Here is a 20,206-nt window from a genome sequence, read left to right on the forward strand (position 1 = left end):
TGTGCTGAATGGCACTGGGTGAGTGAAGAGAAGGCTGTGGCTTCAGAGTCTGATTTTGAAGTGTCATCCTCCAATCTTCCCTACCCCAACCTGTGTTCTCAGGAACAGGAGAAGGAGGCCCGGAGCAGGGCGGCCTACATCTCTGCACTCCCGGCCTCGCCACACTGGGGGAGGGGCTTTGATGAAGACAAGGATGAGGATGAAGGCTCTCCAGGGGGCTGCAACCCTGCAGGTGGCAACGGTGGTGACTTTCATAGGCTTGTCTTCTAATGCAAACCCTGCCCCCCAACCTGTTCCCTCTGGTGGGGGCACCACAGCCAACCTCATGGGAAGCCTTGCCCCCTTCCTTCTGGGAACCGGGAGGGGAGCCCAGGACCCAGGCAGAGGTGCTCTGCTACATGAAGTTTGAGGGGGACTGTGGAGGCAGGCCCAAGCCTGAGGGCCTGGATGGAGGTAGGCCCTTCCAAGGGCCAGAAAGATGGAGAGGGAACTTCTGGGACATTGGTCCTCAGCCTGAAGGGTAGATGGAGACACTGATGTGGAGGTGAGACCAGATCCCTTAAATTGGACCTCAGGCCCTGATACTGGGATCAGGCCCATTCAGATATTACACCTAAGTGTCCTGGTCAACTGGAAGCAGCTTAACGGATGCCCCTCCTCCCCTATTTCCCCTCTCTCCCATCTGGCTACCTGTACTGGAATACCTGATAATGTTCAGGGAAGAGAGGGCTGAACTTAATAGCTCTCACATTGTGCCATCAAATAGCATTTCCCTTCCAGCTCCTTTCAGACAACTCTATTGCTCTATGGAATAAAAAGCAGAGCCAGATCCAAGCCTGTGCACAAAGAAGGGACTGCGTGTCATACCCCTGGCCTCCTCCTTATTTTTCTGGCTTAATCACACCCAATGGCTGGGCCAGGCACCCTGGGCCACAGAGGGGGTTTCAGAGGCAGTGTATGGGGTGCCTTACGTGGACATATACACTGTTTGTACTTTTCTGAGAGGAGTATAGGTGAGAAGAACCAAATCATAGGATCGGAGACTAAGAATCTCATCTGGCCTAAATCCTTCTCTACCTGTCCCCCTCCCCTACAACAACCAATGCCACATAGAGGGGAGGATAGCCCCCCTCACAGTGGCACTTAACCCCAAAACCCTCTCATCCCTAGCCTGCCTCAGTGCCTGAGATACCACCACTTGCATCCCCTTGTGGTTAAGACACAGTCCTTATTTTACTGCAGATATGTTTATGTTTCTCATGAAGCTGTCCTCCATTCTGAGGAAAGCTGGCAGGCTCAGCTTCTTGGATTATTTGGCCAGTGTAGCAGTCAGTCAGGGCTGGAGGTTGGAGGTGGGGCATTGATGGCAGCACCTGATGGGTGGGGGTGGGCCTGGTGAAGAGCAGATGTTGACCTCATGTGCCCTGACACTGCTATAGCCCCTTCTAAACAGAGAGAAGAGATTCAGGTTCTCAGACAGGAATAAAAATAGCTTCTCTGAAGCCTTTCAAGATGTCGTTCTTCATCCGTCTCGGTGGCTGTGATGTCCTGCCTTACCCTTGGTTTTGGCACTGTTCTTGGGGAGCAAGGAGAGTGAGGTCCTCTGATGGTGACCGAAGCTCCGTCTCTCATTCAGCATGACCTGGGGACACTTCCCTCTTGGACCCAGACTTCTCATCAGTAAAATGAGAAGACATTTCCTGCCCTGGTTGACTTGTGAGACGCCCCGTGGGAGCTGAAAGTATGGTGTAAATAAGGATGCAGACCTTACTAGTGCCAGCACTGACTGAGAACCCAGGAGGCAGAGCTCGGATTTGGCAGTGGGGACATAAAGAGTCGTGGCCATGGGAGAGGGTTGGAAGAGCATTCTCATTTGTCCTGCAGTGGTGGTGCTGCCCTGAGTGGCACTGGGGAGCTGTCTGCCTCTGGGGGGTAGGTGCACAAGCTGGGGGCCACTTAATGCAGTACCATGGAGGGGATCTGCCTGTTGCAGGGGGCTGGTACCCCAGTGTCTTGGGAGTTTTTAGACTCTGAGAACTCTGGACTGCCCCCAGAAATACTTGCTGCCAATACCACATTCCTCTTTCTTTCCCTCTAAGCAACTGGTATATGTGTGTGGGGGGTGGGGGGGACTGAGGCCTGCTCTACGCTGAATGGGCATGGGCTAGAGAGGCACCCTAGTCACTCCGGAACCTGCACCAAGCCCCCAGGTGCCATCCCGTACAGGGCCCGGTACCAGCCGTTGCCACACGGTCCCCTCCACCAACCCTACCCATCCCCTATGAGAGAACAAAGTAAGAGGGAAGGCAGAGACAGAGGAGGAAGGGACCGGGCAGGCAGGGGCTTCAAAGGCTGCCTGCTTGTCCTATGGGACAAGAGTCGAGTTTAAGCCCACATATCACTGACCCTCAAGATGCCAGACCTTAGGGACCAGCAAAAGTGGGCCTTAGGTGACATGATCTATCAGAAACCGAGTCACGCTAAGGATGTGCCTCTAGCCCCCCAGTCCAGTATACGTTCCAAGGAAGATGAATTTACAGGTGATATTACAATTTCCTTTTAACGGATTAGGAAAACAGATTCTGAAATAGAAAGGATTCATCCTCGTTCCCAGCCAAGAAAAGTAGTTACCTGTATCCTGTTAAAATGAAAGTGGAGCAAATTGGCACGTCGGCTTTCCTGGATCATGACAGAGATGATTCTGAAATGATTTTCTTGTCAAGAGCCTACACATCATCTTGAGAAAGGACCAGCAGCTGTTGGTCCTTAGGCCTGCACCCACGCTGGGATGTGAGTCTGTATGGATTCCATCCCTCAGTCCCTTAGACAAGGCAGACTCTGCAGCCTCTCTGGGTTGCATTTCTAATGGACTTTATTGTTGTCCTGCTCCAACACCACAGTAAAAAGGGACCTGCAAGCTCCAGGCCTGTACCATGTGTCACCACAGCAAAAACATTATCCACTAACACGTTCCCACCCCCCACCCCCCAGACCTACTCACAGGATAAATATGTGTTACAAATTTTTTTTTAAAGAAAAAAGAATAAATTAATAACTTAAGTGATTAGGCACCAACAGTGACTTGAAAAATTAAGTGTCAATTTTAAATGGTAACAGGACAAACTTAAGACAGGGATTCTCCTAGCCCATTTTCTGTTCCCAACAAATAGTGATAATTTTGCGCAACTTGATTCTAAATTTCAAGACACTCATAACAAACAATTACACAAGAACACACACCACCTAATATCACACGACAGCCTGAACCTCCCAATGGGCCCCCTCAGCAGGCATCCCACTGTGCTCCCAGGCCCCAGAGAACTTGGCTGAGTCTCAGAATGATGGCCCCAGTAGGAGGGACCTTTAAGCTCATGTGGTCAGCCTTGCTTCCTCCATATTCTGCAGACGAGGCCCAGAAAGGGGAAGGAGGTGCTAATTTGCCTCTGCATTCTTCTTCCAGAGATCTGTCAAAGCAGTGTGGGTGGGGGTAGGGTGGGCAGTCCAAGGCCATGGCTTGCAGCTGAGGCCTTATTCCCCAAGGTAGGTAAAGGGGCCAAAGGGCAGATGGAGGTTGAGCCCATGCTCCAATAACTTCAGAATGGTTGTGCTTCTAACCTAGGAATGGGGTACATTTAATGGTTTCAAACTTGGAAGTTACCAAAGTCAAGCTAGAGAGGAGACTGGGTTAATTGGCTAATGCTCTGGGTGCTGCCCATCCCTAGTGATGTAACCCTTGAGAGAGAAGGTACAGAGTCAGGGACTTCCCTTAAAACAGCTGAGTGTCAATTGTGGCAGGGGCCTCAGAGAACATTTAATCCAACCACCCATTTCACAGATGGGCAAACAAAGGTCCTAGGAGACCATCTCCCTGTACTACTCACACTTCCTTTTCCTATTGTTTGTTCTCTATTCCTTAACCTTGCAGAGGTGGAGCTGGAAGTAAGGACAGTGCCTTCTTCGGGAAGCCCCAGAAAAGATGAGCTCCTGTGTGTGCTAATGCTAGGTGAGAAGGCATCCCATTCTGGGGTTTCAGTCCTAGCCAGACCATCAGGAGAGGTGGACTTTGATCCACTGATAGGCCAAAGGACCATCCTTTTAAACTGAGCTGACTTTTCCTTTTTGGGGGGTAGGTGGAGCATACTAGATATGGCTGGTAGTTTAGGAGTTGTGAGCCAGAGTCTGATCTCAACAGGCCAATTTCCTCTTCTCTAGTACTTCCTTGTACCTCACCTCCACCTTAAGGGTTTTGGCAGATAGAGAAACCAAGTGTTGGAAGGAGGCCTCCTTGGAGATTAGATCTGAACACCTCAGACTCTGAAGACTCCAATGGGTTTCATTCACATTATAGCACTCTCAGAAAATGCTAACATGCTAACTGAAGGCATCAATGTCTGGGCCCACCTATAGGTTTCTGGGGTACAAGAGAGGCACCAGTTAGAAAGCTCTGCCATATGGGATGCCTCACTGAGGGCTAAAGCGCCTTAAAGGGACTGGGTCATGGTTGGGCAGAGTAAACCAGCACCCTGTAAACCTTGCTCAGTGTAGGTACCTGCCACCCCTATCATTTTACCCACTGCTTCCCAGGAGCTAGACCCATACTCTCAAAGGTCTTTTGTTCCAAGCTGCTTCTTCCTTTTCCTCCACTGCACCTGGGTGCTATCCTTCCTTCCCTGTAAAAATCTGACCTATTCATCCCTAAGGCCCTTCTCAGGTATCCCCTTTTCCTAAAAACCTCCTTCTCTGATTTCCACCCCTGTCCCCATTGCCCACCTCCCCACCCAACCTCCCTGAGAAGTTGTCTTTGCTTCTCTGCACCCCATCAGCACTTTAGTGGCCATCGCCTATGTTTTATGTCTTTGTCCTTTTTTCCACTTCATTGTGACCTTCTCAAGTGCAGGGACAAGGTATGATTATTTCCTGTGTCCTCAGTGTCAAAACCCAGAGCCTAACAGCCATTAATAAATGCTTGTTATGTTGATGTGAATTGATGGTAGGAGGAGAGGGGTTACTAGTGAGAAAATAACTTCTCCCAGGATGGGACTCAGAGAACGGTCAGGCCATTCATTGGTCTGGGGAAGTGTGTGTGCATGTATGTTCATGCATGGGAGCTGAAAGGGGAGTGGTAGTCACTCTCATCAAACGTGGTGGGAAGTCATAGGATGAATGTCTGGTCTGCCCAGTTGCCTCTGAAACTCTTCAAAATTTGGTCAAGAGCTTTCAACATAAAAAATTCAGATATCCCCCTTCCCTAGACTTAAGAGAAAGAGGCTGAGGCGACACTCTACCTCCCGTCACTGGCAGGGATGGGAGGAGGGGAATGCTGCTCTGATGGCCTTCAAGCCACGGGAGGAGGATTGGCTCTCCTGTCTCTGTAGCCAGGTTTGTATCAAGGTGGCACCTGGAATGCTAGGGACCAATAGGCCCAAGGGTGTCAGGTGAACTGAAAAAACACCCTGAGCCTGGCACCAGGCCAGACTTGTATCTGTTTTGAAACCTGACACAAAACTCAGCCAAACGGCAGAAACCATCAGTCCTACCCATAAGCAGACCTCTAGGCATGGTTCTACCCTGCTCTCTCCCTCCCACTCTTTACTCATCGTTCATCAGTCCTTGGAGCTGCCCTCATGTCACTCCACTGTGCATATCACTACCCTTTTGCGACATCACCCCCTCCCTCTGCTTCACTCTGCATCCCCTATGACACTGCCCTGAGTACTCCACTAGGCCCTTTAACAGTGCCCTTACCCCCAGAATCTCACATGCCAGCACACTGCTTCTGTGTCCTTCCCTTGCTGTACTGTCCAACTCGCAGAAACGCACTTGCTGCACTGTCTCCAATGTCGTGCCCCATGCCCCTGGGTCTCTGCCTAGTGTGTTCCTATCACAGGATTACCCCCAATACTTGCATCACCTCCAGTCTACATCATGTTCCCTCCCTCCCTACCCCCCCACCCCCATCCTGGAATATCACATTTGTTTCCCACAGGCCTCCATCTGCATCCCCTCACTGCACTGGCACTCCCCCTACACATGCTGCGTCACCCACATAAATCCAAGCCTTCTCCAGAGTGGTACTTTCAGGCATGGTGGGTGGCTCTCAAGGAGGCCTCTGGGGAAGATGACCATCTCTTTCCCAGAGCAGCATCAGAGAGCTGCAGAGGGGACCTGTAAATCCTAAGTTCTATAGTGTCCTTGTCATTCCAATCTCTTGGGCCCCAAGCCCTGGTTCTTATTCTTGGTTGCCCATCATCAATCCTCCCTTCTTTTGTCCTTTATCCCTCTGCCTCTCCTACCCTATAGCTGCACTGCCATGTCCTTGGCCTGCAAGTTGGGGACCACTACATATATAAACTGCCCTTCTATGTCTTGGAATCCAATTGCTTTGCTCCTCAAGACCACCTTTGACCTTCCTTCTTGATTGTTTCACCTTTGGTGGCCTTGTCCTCTCCCCTGCCAAGAAAGAGATGAAAAAGTCCATGTCCACTTTGGTCTGCTGGTCCTTGGCTCCCTGGGTCAGCAAGATGATTTCTCTTCTCCTAGGACTGAAGGAGAGGTAGCCCAGGTAGGGTTGAAGGCTGTGACCAAGTAAGAGGTATGGAATCTAGCTCAGAGCCCCAACCCCTCCTTCTAAAATCTGGTAGATATTCAGGTCTAAAGGACAAGAAGAGGCTGAAGAATGCTTTTTGGCAACAGCTCCTAACTAAGATGGGTTGGAGGCTTGGCCATTACTGATAAAAATCAAAGGTGGGCCCAGAGTGGGCAGAGGAAGTATCTCAATCAGGCCCTCACCTCCCAGGGGTAGGTTTCAGGGTCCCTGATGTCAAGTGCTTTGAAGGCTGAGAGTGGCACAGTGGAGAGGAGGTAGGCAGGAGGGGGCAATGGGAGGGAGAAGGAAGAGAGGATGGGGAAGAGCCAGCTCTGGAGCCCTTCCCTGGGCTCGGTGGCCCTGAATCACAGCTTGGCACCCTTGGAAGGCTCCGAGGACTGCCGCACGTCTGTCCACTCCTGCATGGTGTTCTGCAGGGCCTGAGTCTTCTCTTTGTCTACTTGAACATAGTCCACCTTCTCGTCGGAAGTGACAGATGATGTGGATGGCTGAGGGGACAGAGTGGGAAAGTGGAAGTGGCTTTGAGTAACTGGTAAGGTGTGGGAGAGGAGGATGGGCTCTTCCCTAGCTTCTTCAAGAAGACAGGAGGTGGGACTCTGTCTGCTACTTTGACCCAGCTCAGAAGTCTGTATTGTTTTTCTGAACGCAGGCTTTAAATCCTGAACTCCAAACAGCCCTCTGCCAACCCGTTGTACTTCCCAGCTCCTAGGATTACCCAGGTCTCTCCTTGGCCCTCAGGATGGTCCAGGCCTTGATCTCTGTCTCCATCCACCTCCTTCTGGCCACTCACCCAGGGGAAGGACTTGACTAGGTACCAGCAAGCACTGCCAAAGGTTTTACATGTGTTCCCCGGGCAAATCCTCACAGCCACCCTGTGAAGAGGGAACTGCACTGAAGTGACACTTCCTGCCCTGCTGTCTTGAATGGTTAGCTAAGTGGGCTTCTTGGGAAGGGCTTTCCTAGGCGCAGAGGCCCCTTCTGTAGGCCACTGTATTAATAACAGGACTCTGGGACCCACCCAGGCAGTCAGTTCTCAACAGAGAGCTTGGGACCAGGATGCAGGATCCCTGAGTCTTGGGTTTGTCCCTGATCCCTTTTTAACCTTCAGCAAATCATTTCTCTCTGTGTAAGTCTGTTTTCCCATCTATACAATGAGGAAGATGGACTGGCTGATTAGGGTCTAGGGACCCAGGGTTCCTGTGCTCTGTGACAGAGGGAATATAAGCCTCTAAGATCCAGACTAAAGCAAGGTCAAGTCACAAGTGCTGGGTTCAGGAATGGGAGAAGAGGCTGAATGCTGCTGTTTCATGTAAGGCACCCCAACCCCTGTGGACTCCCCCCGGGTCCCGAGATCTCTAACTGACACCACCCCTCTCCCCAAGGCACCTTGCGGTGGGGGCTTGGGGAGCTTGGCTGGAAGTCCAAGGCAAGATAATCGACGCTGCCAGTGCTCTTCTTAGGGGCTGGACTGTTGGTGCCACTGGGAACGGGAGATGCAGACACTGGATTTTGCTATCATAAGGAGGAGAAAGTGTTAGTAAGTGGGTTTAAGAAACAGGTTTCCCACCACCCAGAAAAACACCCTCTGGGAATATGAGCTGCTATTTTACTGAGTGCCTGCTCTATGTGCCATTACTGTGCTAGAGACTTTTCATGATCTCTCTTTTAACCATCCTGTGATGTAGGCATTATTACTATTCTTGTTTTAAAAACAGAAAGAAGAAAGAGAGGTTCAGGGAAGTAAAGAGATTTGCCCATAGTCTCACAGCTGGTGAATGATGGAGCAGGGCGGGGAACGAGGTCTGTTTTCTGGCTCTCAAATCTGTGCTAATTCCCTGTGCAGTGTCGCCTTCCTTATAGGGCATCAGGCCAAATCTCATCTATGGTGTCCTTCCTGACAGTGACCCTGCCTTTGCTTGCTGTCCTCCTAGTGACCACTTCCAAGAAGGGAGCACATTTCCTTTATGCATTGCATGTTGGAAAGTTTCATCTGTTGCACCAAATCTGCCTCTCTCAAACTCCCTAGAGTGGCGGTAGCCCCACCAAAGCATCTTGCTCTCTGCAGCTCCAGCTCCTCAGAGAACTGAATAGTTGCCTCTACTCGAGGCTGTACAAAGCCCCAGTGCCTTCAGCAGGTCTTCAAATGACACACTATAGGGTCCTGTCTCCACTCAGGCACCTCTGCTGCAGGCAACTTGTCCAGGATTTTCCCAGTCTTATTCTAATGAAAAAGGTGATAGTCTATATCCTGTTTTTTTGTTGCTTGATTAGTGACTTGATTCATTCTTTCAGTATTTATGCAGGAGCTACCAGATGCTGGGCAGCTACACTCTTTTCAATGAAACCTCAGGGAGAAAACGTATCATGTTCTGTGTGTGTTTATACCTCTATTATGGCCTTTACTGTGGGTGAGTGATGTCCATGTCTGGTTCCCCACCACTTACACTCATACCCTTGGACATGGCCATAGGAACAAAAGGATAAGGAAATGAAGAGAAGATCTTTTACTTTTTAAAGATTTTAACAAGACAGAAGGAAGTAAACTTTAAAGGACACTCTTGTCATTTTCTTCAGGCTCCCAGTGACCATTCTAAAGCACCTACTTAATTGCTTTGCATGCCTGGAAACCTATTGCTCCCTCTTGCCCACAGGAAAAACCTAAACTTCCTAAGACAGTATCCAGGTCCAGCCACATCCCTGCCTACCCTAACTTTAGCCATAATTCACTAATTGCTCATTCTTCTCCATGCCCTGTAATTTCTGACTCAAGTGTCTTTCTTAATACTTGCTCTCTGTCCTTGCAAGGCTATCTTTCCCTCAGGGCCTTCTCTCTTCCCTAGCCTACTATGGTCACCTGTACTGCGGTTGTGTTCCTACAACACTGTCTCTCCAAGGACACTGATCATGCCACCTTGTGTCAATGTCATGAGAGAGCTGCTCTTTAAGACTATGACTTCTTTGAGGGCAGGGTCCACATCTTCCTAACCTCTGATGACCCTGATGGTGCTTCATGCATATGCGCTCAAGAAGGATTTGTAGCATGGGACTAAATCCCAAATAATGCAGTGAGCCCAGGGGCTCCGATAGGAGTCATTCCTGCAAACCCCAAAGGACTCACCATAGGGACGTAGTTCTCTTCGCTGTCTCCCGAGTCCGTGCTGGTGATGCTCTGCGTGGAGATGGGGCGGCAGTACTGGGAAGAGCTGGAGTTGAAGGTGTGGCTATTGTGGGAAGAAGATGAAGAGTAAACCTTGAGGAAGCCTCATAGCTGCTGTTGTGTCTTTAGCCTTTAGCTTGGCCCCTGACCCTCACACACTCAAACTTTAGCCCTCAGAGGTTCATAGTCCATTATCAGACTAAGATCTGATAACAGCCTATTGGGTATTGACAGGGCAAGTATAATTATTCCTCCATCATAATGGGGAAAGCAAGCTCCAAGAGATCAAAGAGACATGATCAGCTAATGACCGGCATTAGACCCGAACCCAACTTTCTCCAGTCACAAGCCCAGGACCATTCCACTCCTCATTTCCCCTAACGGCCTACAGCAAGGTCCCTCTTCCACAGACAGACACTCACATGGCCCTAGACCACGACTTGGTGACAGGTGATTTGAAGGGGAGCTCATCGATGACGGTGTTGTTTCTCAGGTCAAGTGGTGTTGGCTTTGCTGGAGCAGGAACAGAAAGTCAAGTAATCAGCCAATAATAATAATGCCACACATACACCTGTATAAGATACACACACCGATCTATAAATGTTTTCACATTCATTCCAGTTTTACATAGGGAAACGGGCTCAGCAAGGTTATATAATTTTTGACCATGTTGACAGGCCTTCAAGTCAGGTTTTCAGATTGCAAATTTTATATTCTTTCCACTGTGTCCAGGGTAATTGTATTTTCAGAATCCAAAATGGGGACGCCTGATCTGATAGCAGATTTTTCTCTTCAGATTTGTGACTTTATGTAAAAAGAGACAATATTTGACATGGAGATGGACACCATGACTACTCTCTGCTGCTCCTGGAACAGGGTCTGGGGAACCTACAGTGGAGGAAGGTAAATGCCACGAGGCTCTGAAGCTTCAATTCTGTACACTAAGATTTGAATTCCCTGCTGGCCAGACAATGGGGTCTTATCTCTGCCTGGTAACCATCCTCTTCTCTTTGAATCTATGCCCTTGACCCCAGAGTGCAGAGTGAGGTAGTGGAAGACCTGAAACTTGAACCAGCACTTCTTCCTGGTCTAAATGTAGGAGGCACAGATCTAACTTTATTGAACACCTGATGTGTGCCAGAGTCAATGTCCAGCATACTGCTCTAAACAGTTCTGGGGGTGGGAATCACTATTCCTGTTACACAGACAAGTAAACTGAGGTTCAGAGAATTTAAATCATATGCCCCAAATCACACATCTAGGAAATGCTGGATAAGGATGTCAACCCACATCTTCCAGACTTTCTTGAAAGCTCAAGCTCAAGATCATGGTGTGTCTCTTAGTAGACCACTTTCTCAGTTTTTTACTGCCCAGCTCTAAGTCTAATACTAATCCCTTGCCCTTGTACAGAAATACAAACATTACAAAACACTCTTAGATTTATTATCTATGTCCTTCAATGCCTTGGGGAGAGAAGAATTATACTTTCCATTTCCTAGATAAAGAAACAAGATTCAAGGATATTAAATGATTTGTCTACAAGGACATGTTGGCAGGTGGCAGAGTGGAACCTGAACCTGTCCTGTTCTTCCATTTCCTGCACTCCTGCTCACCAAGGGTCTTCTAGCATTCAGTCCCTAGGGGGCTAGACCATTGGGATGAATTTGGGAAATGTTTTCGTGTGTTTGGGGGGTGGTGGTGGTTTAGGCCCCAGAAGCTACCACTTCCTTATAGAAAAAGTCTAGGATCCACATCATTCCTAAACAAATGCAAATAATCCCTGGCCATGTTCCAGAGTTGGGAAAGGGGAAAGGGTAGACTTACCTTTCCGGTCAGGTTTGAGATTGCGGTTGACAGGGGGTGGCTGGATCTCACTTCCTCGGCTGGGGCCTCGATGCTTAGGAAGGGCTGTGGAGGAGTAGCTGAGTGGGTCACAGTGATGGGGCCCTGGGCTCATGGGGATGTAGACACTCTGGGAATTATCGCTGGCTCGCTCCATGGCCATCAGGGAGGAAGAACCTGGGTTCATGGGTACATAGTTGTCTTCAGAATTGGTGCTATCCGATCGGCCCACAACTGCTTTCCCTGGCTAGGGAGAGGGAGAGTGAAAGAAATACAGCTGTTACTAGTCAGAAGAAATGAGAAGGGGGGAGGTTTTATATATAAGGCAATAAATGTCATGACTAAGTTAGCTGCACTGGGAAGATTTAAGGTAGAAGTTGGGAAGTCCAAATAAGAAAGTTGAGTGGGGGAACAGAAAGAAATGAGGACAGTGGGTCCTTTCTAGCTTCCATGATACCTTTGGATCCACTTATAAGTTATGATAAATCTGTGGTATAAAATATCTTTGGTGACTAGGTCTACTAAGGTTTCTGGGTGCCTGACCCAGGAGAGGGTACCACAGGCTATGCGCTGCATAGTTTTGGCTCAGGGCCCACCCTCTACCTCAAGTCTAGGGTCACCACTGAAAGATCAGGCTCTCGGCCTTGAAAAGGGCAAGGAGCATATTAGAAGTCTTGGCAATGGCAGGTGAGATCTGGGGCCAGTTGTGCTTCTAGTCTAGCTTTCAGGTGTCCACAAGGCTGCAGTGAGAGCTGCCATAGATACGTGCAATGCAGCAATCCTTCCTCCAACTCCTTCTCTGTCCCCTGAAGGAGCTGTCCTTCTTTGGCCTTGGTTACCTAATTTTCCTAGTCTTTCCAGTGGGCCTGGAACCAGTCCCTGGTCAGGTTGGCCAGGGCCTGACACCTGGAAAAACTGTGGTCAGTCTCCTCAACAGGACAGCCTGGGATCCTGCACCCAAACCATGACTGTGCTGCCCAGGCTGACTTTGAGTACAGCCCCTACCTGAAGTCTCATACCACAGCATCCTTCCTCCAGGTGAGACCTCATGGGTAGGGATGTTGCCTTAGAAGATGCATCATCCCAGAGTCTGGGTTCTCTACAGTCTAGGTCCCCTCTGCTTAACCACATGCTTGGTAAGCCTTTGCTCAGTCTTTCTAAGTATACACATTTCCTCCAGACTAGGACACTTGTATCTTGTCCAAAAATTCAATCCAGGATTAAGAACTGACACAAGAACCTAGGCAGGGTTCCAAGAGGGAGACGCCATCACTCTTTTGGGGCTGTGCTTTTAGTTACATGTGTTGTGATCTTTAACCCACATGAGCTGGCTAAACCCCACTCACCAGGAAAGAATTAACTCCATCACTCATGGACTCTGCAGACCGGCCTGCACTCTCTCCAACGTGCTGCGGATACTCGTAGGTATCACAGGAAGAGGCTGTGATAGAGGAAGGAAGATCCATATGCACTCACAGTCGATTCAAGTGTTGACACTTCTCCATACCCTCACCAGTGTTATTCAGGGTCTTACTAACACTGTAGAAGACACTATTCTCAAGCTCAAGTGATCAGGTTTTGCTTCTATCACATCATTCCTCCATTCAAAAACTTCCTAGGCTTCCAGAGCTCAGTCCGGTTTTAGCATCTATAGAGAATCCCTCCTTGACTCCTTCTGCCCTCATTTATGTAACTCTCCTTTAACTCCTATAGCATTTACCATTTGCCCCAATCACTACAGCTATCATTTAATAATAATACTTACAGTAATAATAATATTTACACTAATTTATGACTGCTGGTTTTATCTCCCCAACAAGGTGTGAGCTCCCTAAAGGGCAAGGACATGTCTTATATATACCTCTATCATCCTAGTTCCAAAGCACAGGGCACTTGCTCAAACTGCTGATAGAGTGAAATACTGTGCAAAGAGTACTGAACCAGAAGTCAGGACATGAGGATCAGAGTCCCATCTCTGCCACTGACTGATTTTGCAACCCTGAATAAGTCTCTTACCTACCACGAGCCTCATGTGAAATGGAGACAATAATACTTTTCCGACCAAACTCTCAGGATCACCATATGGCTCAAACAACAGGATGGATAAGAAAAGGCTTTGCAAAATATAAAGCAATATGCAAAATGAAAGGAATTAATATTATTTTAGGTTTTCATCTAACAAAGGAGGTTATATGAAGAGTTGGAATACTGTCAGTGGAAAATAAATGACAATAGAATTGAGATACTTCAAAAAGAAGTTCAGACTTCAACCAGAGACCAAAGTGTGGCCTAGAAAATATTCTTAAGACTATTGTTTTAATAGTCTGCTAGTCCACATAGGTTTGGCCCTAATTTAGACAGGTCTTCTAAATTTATTTCTTAAATCTTTGGTTTGATTTATAAATGAATAAAATATTATGATTTGGACTTCCAAACCCATGGAATGTTGCATTGTGGTTAACCAAGAATTTTCTATCACCCTTAGTAGAATATCAAGTTCTCCAAAGCAGGGTTGCTATACTCTGTTCTTGAAAGACTACCTTGTAATATCTGGATAGAAGGAGCCTAAACCTATGTCTCTCTGACCTGGGGGGTCCTTTAAGTTTGCCTCGGCCATGGATGACTGAGGATTAGCAACTACTGAGAACCCCTGTGTTACCTCCCTCTCCCTCTGGATTCTCAGCTAGGGCATAAACTGACCTCGGTGAAGTCGGCTGTTGTCCATTGCAGGGAGGGTATTGCGCCTGGGAATGGTGGCCGCAACAGAGACTGATCTGCTGTTCTCACTGACTGGAGGTCTCTGCTGAGGGCTGCCCCATCGAGGTGTTTCTGCCTGACTTGGCTTGGGAGGCCGGGGTGGGGGAGCTATGGCTGAGTCCCCAGGAGTGGCCACCGCCATGGCGTTGTGGTTCTTGTCCAGGGTGAATGTCCTAGGGATCTGGTAGGCTGAGAGTGGGGTGGATGGAACGTCCATGTTGTCCACCAGAAGGTCCCCAAACTCTCGGCACAGGGTGTTGCTGGGCGTCTTGAAGGTATACACATCCTCATTATCTGTCTCAGAGCCTGTGAGGCTGCCCTTGGCATGCCCATGGGAGGCCAGGCTCCGGGGAAGGTCGTAGGTACTGTCTCTGAATTCTGTATTGTGCCGGCTTGGCTTGGGAAGGCTGTAGAAACCATGGACTTGACCACTGACACCGTTGACGCAGTGCCCATTGCCCTGCGCAAGTTTCTGTACGGCTGTGTCACTCTTCATGAGAAATGAAGCCCTGGTGCCCTGAGAGAAACTGGCACTCCTAAGAGAGAGAAAGAAGGGAAGGGGCAGCGGGGTCAGAGGAGGCCAGGACTGTCCACTGAGAGAGACAAGCTGGCATGTTGAAAACTCCATGCAGCTGGTTGGTGCGGAAAAAGCACAGGCTGAGAAGTCAGGCAGACCTGGGGGTTATCTCAGATCTGCCATTTACTAGCTGTATGAACTTGGGCAAGACACTTTCTCTTTCTGAGCTTCAGTTTACGTATCTGCAAAATGGTGATGGGAAACACACTTTGAGGGTTGTTTAGAAATTAGAATCTAGTATGTCTAGTACATAGAAGTTCAATCGATATTAGTATTTATCCTTCCCTCACCCCCAAATGGCTATGATGAGGTCAATCTTACCACCTCCTCACCCCAAACAGATATCAACAGGCAGTCATACTGCCCACTGTTCATTTGGTCAAGAAGCATGTATTCTAATAAAAATTCCCATTTGTTTTAAGCACACTTTAATACAAAGGCTGCGAGATAGTGGAAAGAACACCTGAACTGGTATCAGAAAACAGTAAGCAAGTCAGTTTATCCCTCTGAGGCTCGGTTTTCCCACTGTAAAATGTAACAGCTCATGGGTATTGACACTGTAAGTTATAAAGATTGAGTCATTCAAAAGGTAAGCTATAGACTTATCTTCTACCATGTATTGTGGTTTGTTGAGAGGCATTTAGAGGGGATATATCTATCTCTAGAAGTCTAAATATCTATAGGAAAAATACTTTCCTGTTTGCAAACGATATTCAGAATGGAAAACACTTCTATTATTATTATTAAATTTAGGTTTTTGGGAAATAAGGAAAGATTGGGAAGTAAAAAGAGCTGGGTGTGCAGAGATTTGTGTTCAGGGTCCAGTACTGCTATTGACAAGCTCTGTGAGCCTCCTCAAGCCCCTCTGTCCCAGATGTGATCTAGTGGGTCTCAATGATTTCTATGGGTCCATCTGGCTTTGAAGCTCCTTAAGCCTTTGTGTGTTACAAGACGGGCTTTCAAACTGCATTCTGTGTTCTGTGCTTAATGGGCTATTAGACCACATAGGTCTGGCCCTAATTTAGACTAAGAAGGTGAGGTTCTGAGCAAGTAGGGCTCCTGGTCTGCCTTTCTATTTCTTATATTATGATTCTTCATAAAATTTCATTTGGAGAAAAAAAACATTAAGAATCATTGGTCCAGAACAAATCCTTTATAGCAGTGATTCTCAGCCTTTTGGAGGCCTTAAGCCTTTTTAAGAACCTGATTTAAAAAAAAACAACAACAAAAACATTCGGAGCTTCTAAACCAGAATAAGGCAAATCTCATACACATACACATTTGCATGCTATTTCTGGGGGTGGGAGTGGTGGTGGGGGTGGTCATAGTCCTTAGAGGAACTTCTCTGCCTTACAGAAGCTTTCTCATCTTACAGGGAGATTGTTATTTACAGAAGTGGCCACCAGATGGTGGTAGACAATAGGGCCCAGCAGCTCAGAAAGAGGAAGGGAAAAATTTGCACCCTTACAGCCGGCAGTTCCACTTCACCCCTAAACCTTCACCTGCTGTCCTCCCTGGCCACCGGGCTTCGTTTTTCTCCCTTTCCATTTCATTCTATGTACACAATCAAGCCAATAGCCAAGGACCTAGATAATTGAACATCTAGTCTTTAGATAAAGACTTTAGATAAAGTAGGGCTTAGGGCAGAGGGTAGAAAGAGCCATTGGTAGAGCTGCCAGGAACACAGGTGTTCACATTATGCACATTTGTTTTTGATGCCGTTCATTCTGTCTTTTGGCATTTCCGTCTGACTGACCCCATGTGGATTTGTTTATGGAACAAACTTTTAGTGACATCCTACTTTCAATCTGGGCAAGCACTGTGGATCCAGAGGTGCCCCCTGCCCTGTGGGCGGCAGGTCACAGTGGAGCAGGTGACATACATGCAAATCATTACAATCCAATGGGATGAATATGTAGCTGTTGACAGATTTATACACAGATATACTAACCCTCCCCGATGGTGGGGATAGAGAATGTCAGGGAAGGCTTCAAAGATGTTACATCAGAGTGAGTCTTGAAGGATAAGCAGCAATTGGCCAGAAAAGACTGGCAAGGCAAGAGAAAGGAAAAGATGTTCCAGTTACAGGCACAAAGAAGCAGAACTCAACCCAGCAAGTTCAAGGAACTGAAGCTTCTCAGGGTGGATCAAGTGTGTTAGAAAGCAGGGCTGAGAGATGAGAGTGGGAGGGTACAGGGCCACGCCAGGGCTGAAGGGAGTAGGGAGCCCCTGAGGAATTTTACATTGGGGGTGAAGCTGGAGAGAGCATCACAGGTATCCTGCAGTAATCTTAAACATTCAAGAATGGAATCCTCATCTTTCTCCTGAGTTACCTGGTTAATGATTTCTTGCTCATTAACCCATCAGGTCCTTCTGATTTTTCTTCTGGATTAATGAAAGGGCCTTAACCAGTCTGCCTACCACCTGCCCAGCCACTCTGAGATCCTCTCAGCACAGTACTGACATTTACTTTTCCAACCTCCCAGCTTAAAACATTTTCAATACTGCCTCACTGCCTTTAGGACTAAGCCCAAACTCCTAGGTTTATTCTGACTCCAGCTAATCTCTCTGACCTCCTCTTCCTAGTTCCCCTTCCCACTGTAGGATCCTCTCAGGCCAAACTTTCCGTGTTCCAGGTATGCCCCATTTAGTCAAGCCTCTGGGCCTTTGCTGTGTCGTTTGCTCTGTCTGGAAGGCTTCTTACTTCAATCTGGCAAGTTCCTACTTCTATGTATCCTTCAAACTCGGCTCAAATGGCACATCTTTTTAAGCTGTTTCTTACCTCCTCCACCTCCCAGGATGATAGATCACTTGTTCAACACTGTTCTCGGAGCGAACAGCAATTGTTAACTGTATCATGTACCACTGTTACTTATCCTCTCCACCAAACTGTTTCACAGAGAGAAGAAACTGCCATTCATTTTTCTCTCCTGAATACCCAGATTAGTGCTTGACACACAGTAAATAATGAATATGAATAAATGTTGAATGAACAAGCAAATGACTAAATAAATAAACAAGTGCATAAAGAAAAGTGTTGGTGCCACCATCCCCTTTCCAGAGCTTGGCCCAGTGCCCAGGCACCAAGCACTCTGGAACACATTGGAATCCTTCCCCTTTAAAACACACTAGCTTATGTTCCAACCTCCCTCTGCCCACCATCCTCCGTTCTAGCTCACAGAACTACTCGCTCATCACTAAATAATGTCCCACATAGTCTAAGCTCTAACCCTTGGCTTGCATTATTCACCTCTCTCTGAAATGCTTTCTTGAAGCATCAAAATCTTACACAAAGTACAAAAGAAGACTTTTTGCTCCACAAAGGTTTTATAGGTCCTCTATTCTCCTTTTCATATTTAATTACTCCTTCTATGCTTCCATCCTAACACTCACCTTACGCTGCCTTGTGTTAAAGTTATTTGGGTCTGTGGCTTTCCACTTCTACAAGACCATGTGCTCCTAGAAGGTGGGGGACTGTAGCTTGTATCCATGCATAGTGCCTGGCACCTGGTAGATGACACCAATGCCTGCTAAAGGGGACTGATCATTGCTTCAGGCAGCAGATGAAAGGAAGTGAACAAGGAAAACGGACTTGCCCAAAGTCACCTACTCAGAACGCAGCAGAACTGGTTCAAATACCCAGGTCTCTGCACTCCCTGCTCACAGTCCACACTGTGACAGTGGGCAAGAATCAAGAGGGGAAATTCTGAGAACTCAGAATTCTTGTGGCCTTTACTACTTTCATATAAACCTTTAAATGTGGGTTGAGTACTTGGAAGCAGTAGACATGGAGAAATGGATTATAGAGGCTTCTCCTCCAGTGCTGTGGACCTCATAAAATGGGCAAGGCACTGTACTATAACTGAGAAATTAAGAATTAACAAATGATTATGATTACTGAATCATTATAACGATGTTTTTTCTTTCTATATTGTAGAATACACAAAAGTTAATAACAGAAATTACTGAAACTCAACTAGTCTCAACCTTGTTTATACCTACTATTGTAATGGTCATTCTAGCGTAGCCTCAGCCCCATTTGTACTTGATATTATAATGGTAACAACTCCATCTCCCCTTATTTGAATCCATAAAACCCTGAACTCCTTAGATTCCAGGAGACAGATTTTTGGGCCAGTAGGCCATTTGATCTCCTGCTTTGTGCTTAGCTATAAACTCTTTCTCTCTTTGAAACCCCAATATCATAGATTGACCGTTAAGTGCATCAGGCAGAGAACCCTGCATTTGTTTGGTATCAGTACCAGGCACATGACATGTGAAGTCACTTTTAATCCTCCTAACAGTTCTGACAGGTATTACCCTCATGTATCACATGAGGAAAACAGCAAACAGAAGAGTTTGTGCAGGAAGATACTTGAATACAAGTGTGTAGGGGAGTCTCTGGGACAGAAAGAAGTTTGGGAGAAAATACTTTCCTCCCCCAAACCAGCGGCTCAATGTCTTCCTTCCTGTTCCTGGCTGCCAGCTGCTCCAGTGGCTGTTGGTAGGTGGGTTATCACACCAGTGCTTGCATATGCTTTACGCTTATTATCAACTCTACCTACCTTGGCTTTTAGGAATAGTTTCCTAGTTTTTCTAGCCACTTCAGTTTATACATGTTTTTCTGCACATTTCCATATATTTTTTTATATTCAATTTTATTGCGATATATTCACATATCATACAATCATCCAAAGTGTATAATCAAGTCATACAATTTTATGTGAAGTTTTCTATAACTACTACCACCTTTTTGCTTTTCCAACCTGATAGACTGTAATATCTTAATGTTAAGGGCCCAGTTTAATTTTTTTTACTGGGTATATTCCCATTTAAGGAAATCTAATATATCAACGCTTGTAAGTGAATTACCTACCATTTGGAGTTCTATAACTGACTGGCTATCTTAAGAGGTCATTTGGGCCATCCTGCATTTAACTCATCTTAAATGGATCCTTCCTATGAGGGAAGAAAACTCAGAAAGATCTGTCTTACATTCTGCCTAGAAGTGAGGCAATCTTTGTATTTCAAACCCCTCTGGCAGCAATTTTGAGCCTGCCTTCTCTCTTTGGTGACAGAGCAAAGCCATATATCTGAAACTGAATAAAACTAAAAATTGTATATTCTGCCTCTGGTCAATCAAAGTCACTAGGTGAATGTGTCAAGGAAGGCTGGGGAATGCATGGGCATTTCTGATTTTCCCTTTTACCAACCGTCTTACCGTACAATGTTGCTACTGAGTCAATGATGCTTTCATTCTGGCGTC

The 20,206-nt window shown here is 47.1% G+C and overlaps 2 protein-coding genes across 12 annotated transcripts in view; one reads left to right on the forward strand and one right to left on the reverse strand.

Annotated features, from left to right (window-relative positions):
• Window positions 1-20,206, forward strand: part of USP35 (ubiquitin specific peptidase 35) — a 140,442-nt gene that overhangs the window by 20,149 nt on the left and 100,087 nt on the right. The window contains exons 11-13 of one of the 8 annotated variants that reach the window (XR_005217513.1): window positions 10,561-10,667; window positions 12,544-12,644; window positions 13,427-14,588. The exons of 2 other annotated variants lie outside the window; for them this stretch is intronic. Coding sequence is in view for 2 of the 6 variants with exons in the window: in XM_037840830.1 (XP_037696758.1) it covers window positions 103-270 (168 nt within the window). In the remaining 4 variants the exon portion in view is untranslated. Of the gene's footprint in view, window positions 1-102; window positions 1,879-10,560; window positions 14,589-20,206 lie in introns of those variants that run through there. 5 more of the 8 variants (XR_005217512.1, XR_005217511.1, XR_005217514.1 and 2 more) reach the window with 5 other exon arrangements.
• The window catches only part of GAB2 (GRB2 associated binding protein 2), a 175,670-nt gene continuing 161,422 nt past the window's right edge, over window positions 5,959-20,206 (reverse strand). For all 4 annotated transcript variants that reach the window (XM_037840835.1, XM_037840834.1, XM_037840833.1 and 1 more), the window contains exons 4-10: window positions 14,307-14,899; window positions 12,953-13,047; window positions 11,589-11,853; window positions 10,187-10,277; window positions 9,726-9,828; window positions 7,994-8,119; window positions 5,959-7,095 (exon numbers count right to left, since the gene is read on the reverse strand). In XM_037840835.1, the coding sequence (XP_037696763.1) occupies window positions 6,952-7,095; window positions 7,994-8,119; window positions 9,726-9,828; window positions 10,187-10,277; window positions 11,589-11,853; window positions 12,953-13,047; window positions 14,307-14,899 (1,417 nt within the window). In that variant the 3' untranslated portion in view covers window positions 5,959-6,951. The remainder of the gene's footprint in view (window positions 7,096-7,993; window positions 8,120-9,725; window positions 9,829-10,186; window positions 10,278-11,588; window positions 11,854-12,952; window positions 13,048-14,306; window positions 14,900-20,206) is intronic.

This window comes from Choloepus didactylus, chromosome 6 (genome assembly GCF_015220235.1).
Source record: "Choloepus didactylus isolate mChoDid1 chromosome 6, mChoDid1.pri, whole genome shotgun sequence".
Taxonomy (NCBI): domain Eukaryota; kingdom Metazoa; phylum Chordata; class Mammalia; order Pilosa; family Megalonychidae; genus Choloepus; species Choloepus didactylus.